The 8,761-nt window shown below is 33.2% G+C and overlaps 1 protein-coding gene across 1 annotated transcript; it reads left to right on the forward strand.

Moving 5' to 3' along the window:
- Positions 1-5,958: 5,958 nt before the first annotated feature.
- On the forward strand, positions 5,959-7,329 carry LOC139849261 (transcription initiation factor TFIID subunit 13-like). Its single transcript, XM_071838919.1, has 5 exons — positions 5,959-6,028; positions 6,533-6,606; positions 6,870-6,929; positions 7,021-7,095; positions 7,219-7,329. Exons 1-5 carry the CDS (start codon positions 5,959-5,961, stop codon positions 7,327-7,329), a joined length of 390 nt encoding a protein of 129 aa, XP_071695020.1.
- Positions 7,330-8,761: the final 1,432 nt, after the last annotated feature.

Genomic DNA, 8,761 nt, shown 5'->3' on the forward strand with positions numbered 1-8,761 from the left:
AAGGAAATTATGGGTTATAACTATGGAGGTGATTGAGTATGGTTCATGGGTATGCTCGTGAGGTCAATATAGTGTTTATCATTTCCGTTGCATCTACGTACCTTTCCTGCAATATTGAATCTCAATATTGATACGTGAGTACTCATAATTTAACTTTTACATACTAATAGTGTATCCCTGACTAGTGCTCGAGTATTTAGGATTATGCATGCTTGTAGTTTTGATATTGCCCTTAGACAGGTTAGGTTGAATATTGAATTAGTTACACTTGCGGTTGAGATAAGGTATAAGATATGCATGTCCTTGGAAAGCTAGCGAAAAATTAAGGACTTTTCCTTTAGATATCGAATGGTTTCGATGAACGGATTAGAAGTTATAATCAATTGAATTTTCGATATTTTTATTAAAAATGATTATTATTATCGTCGTTTTTATCGTCGTTCTAGTTTTATCTTATTATTATCATTATTATTATCTTTATCAATAAAAGGGATTTATCATTAAAAATTGTTATTTTTTTTATTATTACTATCATTATCATCGTTAAAGTTATAATTAGTATTATTATTATCCAATTATTATTATTATTATTATATTATTATTATTATTATTATTATTATTATTATTATTATTATTAGTATTATTATTATTATTATCATTACTAATGTATATATCATTATTTAAAAATTGTTATTGTTATTGTTATTATTATTATTACTATATTATCATTAAGATAATTATTAGTATTATCGTTAATAATGTTATAGTAACTATCATTATTAATATTAGTGTAATTAAAACAAATATTTGTAACACCTAATTATTTTGATTACTATTATTATCATTATTATGAACACGATATAAAAGACGATTAAAAGCTATTAAACAAAACGAGTAGGAAATAATGAGTAAGAGTATCATGATGAAATTAAAATATTATAAGATATTGATTTAGATAAAATTATCATTCTTATTATTTTTATCATTACTATTATTATTAAAAGTATCGTTAGTATTAAAACTATCATTTTAACGAAAATTATCATTTTAATAGAAATGTCATTGTTACTATAAAATATCATTATTATTATTATTTTAAATAGAATTATTATTTTAAAGATAATATTAAAAATTTATCGTAAATATTAAAGTTATCATAATTAGAATTATCGTTTTATCATAATGTCATCTTAGTAATTATAAATATTGATATTTTTATAATAATAATTATTATTACAAAATAATACAACTTTTACTTACTATCATTATAGATATTATTTTATCAAATAAATATGTGATACAAACATATTTTACTACGTGTAATAACTTACTTTAATAATACCTATCATATTATCTTTATGATATTAAATGAACCCTATAAATTTTATTACTTAATATATATAAAAGTATATTATATTATATAAATTTAATATAAAATTTTATTTATTAATAAATAAATTATATTATTTACTCTATTAAATCTTTTAAAAATATTTTAAAATATAAAACGACAATATTTAAACTATATATTAATCATGTATAGATTTTTGGAAATTATTTTGAGTCAAATTTACTTTTGTTGACTTTTGCATATTAGTCTCGAGCATTAGGATTGTGGTACACTATGACTTGACCTAATTTGTTAGACAAATATTGACCAACACATAATTATATATAATTAATTTAGGTTCGTGAATCCGAGGCCAACCTTGCACTTGTTCAATGACGTTATATGTATTTTTACTACGAAATACAGTATGGTGAGTTTCATTTGCCTTTTTTCCCTTTATATTTTTGGGACTGAGAATACATGCGCTTTTATAAATGTTTGACGAAATAGACACAAGTAATTGAAACTACATTCTATGGTTGAATTATCGAAATTGAATATGCCCCTTTTTATTAAAGTCTGGTAATCTAAGAATTAGGGAACAGACACCCTAATTGACGCGAATCCTAAAGATAGATCTATTGGGCCTAACAAACCCCATCCAAAGTACCAGATGCTTTAGTACTTCGAAATTTATATCATGTCCGAAGGAGGATCCCGGAATGATAGGGGATATTCTTATATGTATCTAGTTAATGTCGGTTACCAGGTGTTCACCATATGAATGATTATTTTTGTCTCTATGCATGGGACGTATATTTAAGAGAACTGGAAATGAAATTCTTGTGGTCTATAAAAATGATGGAAATAAATGATTATGATAAACTAATGAACTCACCAACCTTTTGGTTGACACTTTAAAGCATGTTTATTCTCAGGTGTTAAAGAAATCTTCCGCTGTGCATCTGCTCATTTTAAAGATATTACTTGGAGTCTTTCATAGCATATTTCGAAGAACGTTGCATTCGAGTCATTGAGTTCATCAAAGATTATTATTAAATCAATTTATAGTTGGATAGTGGATATTATGAAATGGTATGCATGCCTGTCAATTTTCGATGTAAAGAAAGTTTATCTTTTAAAAACGAATGCAATGTTTGTAAAATGTATCATATAGAGGTCAAATACCTCGCAATGTAATCAACTATTGTGAATCGTTTATAATGTATATGAACGGGTCCTTTCAGAGGGTAAGATAATTCAACTTGCCGACAATTCTTCTATACTTTTCTGGGTTCATAAGTAGTTCTCCGTCGTCTGTCGTTAACTTTGTATTCGGTATCATTGGCGTTTCACAAGGTTTTGCGTCAGTTAGACCAGAGTCACTAAGTACATCTAGACAATATTTTCTCTGAGATAAGAAAATGCCTTTTTTGTTTCGAGAGACTTCAATACCAAGAAAATATTTCAAATGACCTAGATCCTTTGTTTGAAACCGGGTGCTTAGAAATGTTTTCAATTTGACAATCCCTTCTTTATCACTTCCGGTGATTACAATATCATCCACATAAACCACAAGTAAAATACACCCAGACTTGGATGAAGTGAAGAATACTGAGTGGTCATATGCACTTCTTCTTAAGCCAAAGTCTCTTACCACAACATTGAACTTCCCAAACCACGCACGAGGGGATTGCTTTAAACCATATATTGTTTTTCGTAATTTACATACTTTACCATACTCCCCCTGAGCAACAAATCCAGGTGGTTGCTCCATATAGACTTCTTCCTGAAAATCTCCATGTAAAAATGCATTCTTCACATCAAGTTGATGAAGAGTCCACTGATATGTAGCTGCTAATGAAACAAATAATCTGATGGATGTGAGTTTAGCAACACGAGAAAATGTCTCAGAATAATCCACCCCATATGTTTGAGCATAACCTTTAGCAACTACCCGAGCTTTTAATCATGCCAAAGAACCATCAGGATTAACTTTTATCGTGAAGACCTACTTACAACCAATCGCATTTTTGGAAATAGGTAAGTCAACTAATGCCCAAGTGCCATTATGATCAAGGGCATTCATCTCCTCAATCATAGCGGCACGCCATCCAGAATGAGCCAAAGCTTCACCAACTGTTTTTGGAATGGAGACGGAGTCTAGGGTAGCAACGAGAGCACGAGAAGATACGGACAATTTATCATAAGAGACAAAAGAAGCAATAGGATAAGTACATGCACGCTTACCTTTTCGAATAGCAATGGGTATATCTGAATCTGAAGATTGAGTGTCATGAATATCACTAGAAACATCATTTGGTGACTCGCCGGGAGGATTTGCCGACGGCGATTGTGGTATAGGAGCGGGTTCTGATGTAGGACGGGAACGCCGACTGTATACATACTGAAAATGATCAGTTTGTTCTAATGGTGTGGGATCTGGTGTAAGATCTATTGTGGAATCTGGTGTAAGATCTAGTGTGGAATCTGGTGTGGGATCTGGTGTGGGATCTGGTATGGGTAGATATACCAATAAGTCATCACTATTCTCATGATTGTGATAGGTGGACACTGGAAAGAAAGGTAACTTTTCTTGGAATGTTACATCTCAGGAAACAACATAACGCTGGAGAGTTGGTGAAAAACATCTGTAACCTTTCTGATGGCGAGAGTATCCAAGGAACACACATTTGATGGTCTTAGGATCAAATTTAGTGCGGTGAGGCTGAGTGTCCTGCACAAAACAACTACTACCAAAAATCTTCGGCTCAATCGGAAATAAAGATTTTGTGGGAAACAAAACTGAATATGGAATATCACCATTAAGGACAGCGGATGGCATTCGATTAATAAGGAAACATGCAGTTGATACAGCGTCAGCCCAAAAAGGTTTTGGAACATTCATTTGAAATAAGAGTGCTCGAGCTACTTCAAGAAGATGTCGATTCTTTCGTTCCGCAACCCCATTTTGGGCTGGTGTCTCAACACAAGATGACTCGTGAAGGATACCATTCTGAAGCATATATGATGAAAATGACTCGGAAAGAAATTCTTTGGCATTATCACTTCTCAAAGTTTGAACCGGAACCTGAAATTGTGTTTTTACTTCAGCAACAAATGAGCAAAAGTGAGTAAATACTTCAGAACGACTTTTCATCAAATAAAGCCAAGTAACACGAGAATGATCATCGATAAAGGTAACAAAGTATTTAAAATCGAGTTTGGAAGTAACTGAGCATGGACCCCAGACATCAGAGTGTACTAATTCGAATGGAGATGAAGCCCGTTTATTGACCCTCGGAGCTAAATGGATACGATGATGTTTAGCAAACTGACACGGCTCACAATAAAAAGATGACAAAGAAGATAATTCAGGACATAGTTTCTTCATACTCTGTAGCGAAGGATGTCCTAACCGACAATGTATCTCATAAGGGGATGATGACTTAGAGCATACCAATGAGCGTGGAACGTTTGTTTCAGATTCCAGTATGTATAGACCATCAGATACCCGTCCTCTACCAATAATCTACTTCGTCGATAGATCCTGGAAGACACAATAATCGGGATAGAGTAAAGCAACACAATTCAAATCACGGGTAATTTTGCTAACAGATAGCAAATTAAATGAAAAGTTCGGAAGACTTAAAACAGATGACAATGAAATAGATGGTGTAAGGTTGATGGTGCCCGAACCTAAGACATGGGAGGTAGTACCATTTGCAATAGTGACATGAGATGGTTGTGACTTGAAATTGGAGAAAAGATGGTGATTACCTGTCATGTGATCTGAAGCACCAGAATCGATGACCCATTTAGTAGTTGATGACAAAAGACATATATTAGACTTACCTGTATCAGCAAAAGCGGGGATTGGTGATGTTGGCCTCATGGATATTTTCAACCAAATATATTCTTCGTATTCTTCGGTAGATAGCAAGCACGAAGAATTTTTCTTTAACTTACCCTTGATTATTTTCATAATCAGAAACAAGTAGTACCAAACCGAGTGGAGCAAATCCGAGAAGACTTTCTCGATTTTATTTGTATCACCCATGGTTAATAAATTTATTTAATAATAAAATAAATTTATTTAGTGATAAAAGAGAAATTAGGACCAAGCAATTGTAAAAAGAAACTTGATGGAGTTATTTTAATAATCCACCAACAGAAACCCACTATGAGCCACTCAAATTAAAACAACAAGTAATGAGTAGGCCAAGAAAACCCAACTTGACGTGTTTTTCTTCTTTCACGAAACCAAATAAAGTTGTCTAAAGTACAACTTATAAACCTTTTACCTTTAATCAATGGAGAACCCACATAACAAGAAGCAGGAAAGCATAAATCAAAAAACCAACAGTACCCAAATTCGACCACAACAATTTCAATGTGTAAACATAAATTAATTCCTGGATGTTGATCGGAATCACGAAATAATCATTCGGACAAAAACAACGGCGGCGTACAGTGGTCCACGCTCCTTCACGCGCCGGCGTGTGCGCGGCAGACGTCGGAGATGGGCGGCGCGTGGCGGGCTTGCGGTGTTCGAAAAATTTTCGTATTTCCCAGGTAAGCAATTCAGAACCCTATGAATCGTTTGGCGGGGGTGGTGAGATCAAAAGATGACTTCGCAGAGACCGATTTCAATGGACAGTGAGGGATGGGGTGACGGTGGTGACTATCGTTCTTCAGGTACTCAAACCATAGCAGGCTGGCTCTGATACCATGTAAAACACTAAATGAGAACAAACAAGATTTTATGTATTTGGTTTCTCTGTATTCTCTTGATGATTACATGAACGGGATGAACGGGTATTTATAGCCCAGGAAGATACAATAACATCTGTACATTAAATAAACCTGTAATCTACCAACTACCCAACATTAATGTAATCTACCAACTTTAGCGGCTATTAAATGTATCCGTATTTGTTAACTAACAATTATTATTATTATTATATATAATAAAGTATTTAAATTTTTTTTATTTTTTTAGAAATTAAAAATATATAAATTATAAAAAAATTTGCGTCATTGGTCCCTCTATTTAAGTGAAGAAGATGAAGAAGAAGTGAAAAGGACGATTTTACCCTCACATGCAAGTCACATGACAAGGGTTAACGGACTTTTTTAACGAAAAGTTGACGGAGAGACTCGGTATGCTTAAATGTGATAATGGAGGGATGCTGTAAGCAGAAAAAAACGAAAGGGACGCTGTCCACTTTTTGGAGTATAATCGAGGGACCAACGGCAAAAAAAGTCTTTTTTTAGTATCATTACGTCACTCTTGAAACATAAGACATTTTTTTTGCTCAAGAAGTTGGCTTACTGTGGCTAACCAGTAGGCATTGATATACTTATGTTTTCTATTAGAATATTATTCCCATTTTTTGCTAATATTTTGTTCCTGAATATCTCAATATTTGGACTTAAGACTTCACTTCATTTTAATTCGAGATAATTTATACAACTTTGTTGTTGGCTGAACCTAATTAGTATGACAACTCCTCTTTTTTTCTTTCTTTTTTTTCAGCCATTACCAGAGACTCTTGCTCTCATAGAGGACATTGTTGTGGATTATGTGACAGATATGGTAACAACTTATTTCATTTTTGTTCACAAGTTGTGTATTTCATGTAAGCATAAAGCTCTGTGTGTGATTATTTATCTCTGTGTGATTGTAGGTGCATAAAGCTCAAGATATTGGATCAAAGAGAGGAAAGCTTTTGACTGAGGATTTCTTGTTCTTGATTCGGAAGGTACTGTCGGTCCTTTATGTTATATCAACTGCAAGTTGTTGTTTGAAACTGGTTTTGGTTAATGTTTGTTGAGTACATGTTTATTTGACTATTAATTAATACGACATTGTGATGTGTTGATAGGACTTGCGAAAGCTAAATCGGTGTACAGAATTACTGTCAATGAATGAAGAGCTAAAACAAGCCAGGAAAGTTATTGATGTGGAAAAGGAGAGGCTTGCACAAGTAGATTGATCGCTTTAGTCTAGTACCGGTGGGTCGTTTTGGGTTGAAAAATAAAAAAGATATTTTGATGTCGTTTGGTACTGTAGCGTCAGGAGCATTTTGGTAAAGAAAAAAAAAAGTTTAATCTCGCAATTGCCAAATTTTTTAGCTTTCCAGGTTGCGGAATTTGTTTCCTGCGGATTTTTTTTTTAATCTCGCAATTGTGAAATTTTTTTAACCTTCCTAGTTGCGAAATTTTTAAGTTTTTTTTTTTAATTTTTATATCTTACGTATACTTGCTTTATTTTTAATTTTTTATATTTAAAAAATAATAATATGGGATGATGTTGAACGTGCATTAGTTGGTAGTACGTGGCGTTCATTAGCGACTTTTGTTTGGCGACTATTCATTTGTACAAGCAATTTAAGGACCTTAACGAAAGCATTAGGATTATCGATTGAAAAATAATCTTATTGGTTTACTTACAGAGAATTATATTATGTGGACTTGATATGCTGAACCGGATTATTAAAATTTTAAAATGTGTCAACCTCATTACGGGTAAAATATTTACTGAGAAATATATAATTAGGTAGGGTGTCAACCATCCCGCCTACTGCAACGCGTGGACAAACTTAATCCTCGTTATATATATAACGAAACAATCTAGCGGGAAGCTAGAAAAGAAAATTACAAAGGCTTAGAAAACTAATAGTTCCAACTAATAATTATTTTACCTCAAAATTTAAATTTATGGCAAAAGAATGAAAAATTATAGATGAAGGTCAAAGATGTCACTTTTCTTCATAGAGCTAGAAAAGATGTAAAATTGTTCCGGAACCTTTAAAACATTCGAAGGGCCGCAACAACAATAGCAACCACCCTCGCTTTTATCTTCGATGAAGATCTCCAATCTATATTCCATTGAATCCAATCAGACCAAGACGAAAACACTAGCATGTCTAACTCCATCAATACTTGGAGCCTTCTCCACACATTACTGGCCAAATCACAACCGAAAAATAAGCGATTACAAGTTTCCGCTCGATTCAAACACACCGAGCAATCAAACGACTCTATCTCCTCCTTTTGAAGCGAAAGAGAAAACCAAGTATCCAACCGATCTGAAATTAACATCCAAAGAAAAATAATGTTCACATTCCGATGAAGTGTTTTGGCCCATTTGAACACACCGGCTAATACAATGACTCTATCTCCACCATTCGAAGTTCGAAACAAAATAGAAAACTAAGTAGCCGAGTGATCTTCTGATGCATAATTATGACTTAAAACGCAACTTAGAACAAGCTTTCTTCACCCAACAGATCTGAACACAAAACCCCCAATTTGTAACACTAACAGCCCCAAAGCAGAGTATAAACTCTGAAAATAAGAACACAAAAGATAGAAGAATCTAAACCCCAATTGATAAAGATACCACCACAATAGAGATCTAGAAAC

Source organism: Rutidosis leptorrhynchoides, chromosome 5 (genome assembly GCF_046630445.1).
Source record: "Rutidosis leptorrhynchoides isolate AG116_Rl617_1_P2 chromosome 5, CSIRO_AGI_Rlap_v1, whole genome shotgun sequence".
In the NCBI taxonomy this organism is placed as follows: Eukaryota; Viridiplantae; Streptophyta; class Magnoliopsida; order Asterales; family Asteraceae; genus Rutidosis; species Rutidosis leptorrhynchoides.

Coding starts and splice junctions, on each gene's coding strand:
- LOC139849261 (XM_071838919.1), top strand. CDS start 5,959: ATGACTTCGCAGAGACCGATTTCAATGGACAGTGAGGGATGGGGTGAC. Junction 6,930..7,020: donor TGGATTATGTGACAGATATG/GTAACAACTTAT, acceptor GTGTGATTGTAG/GTGCATAAAGCTCAAGATAT. Junction 7,096..7,218: donor TCTTGTTCTTGATTCGGAAG/GTACTGTCGGTC, acceptor ATGTGTTGATAG/GACTTGCGAAAGCTAAATCG.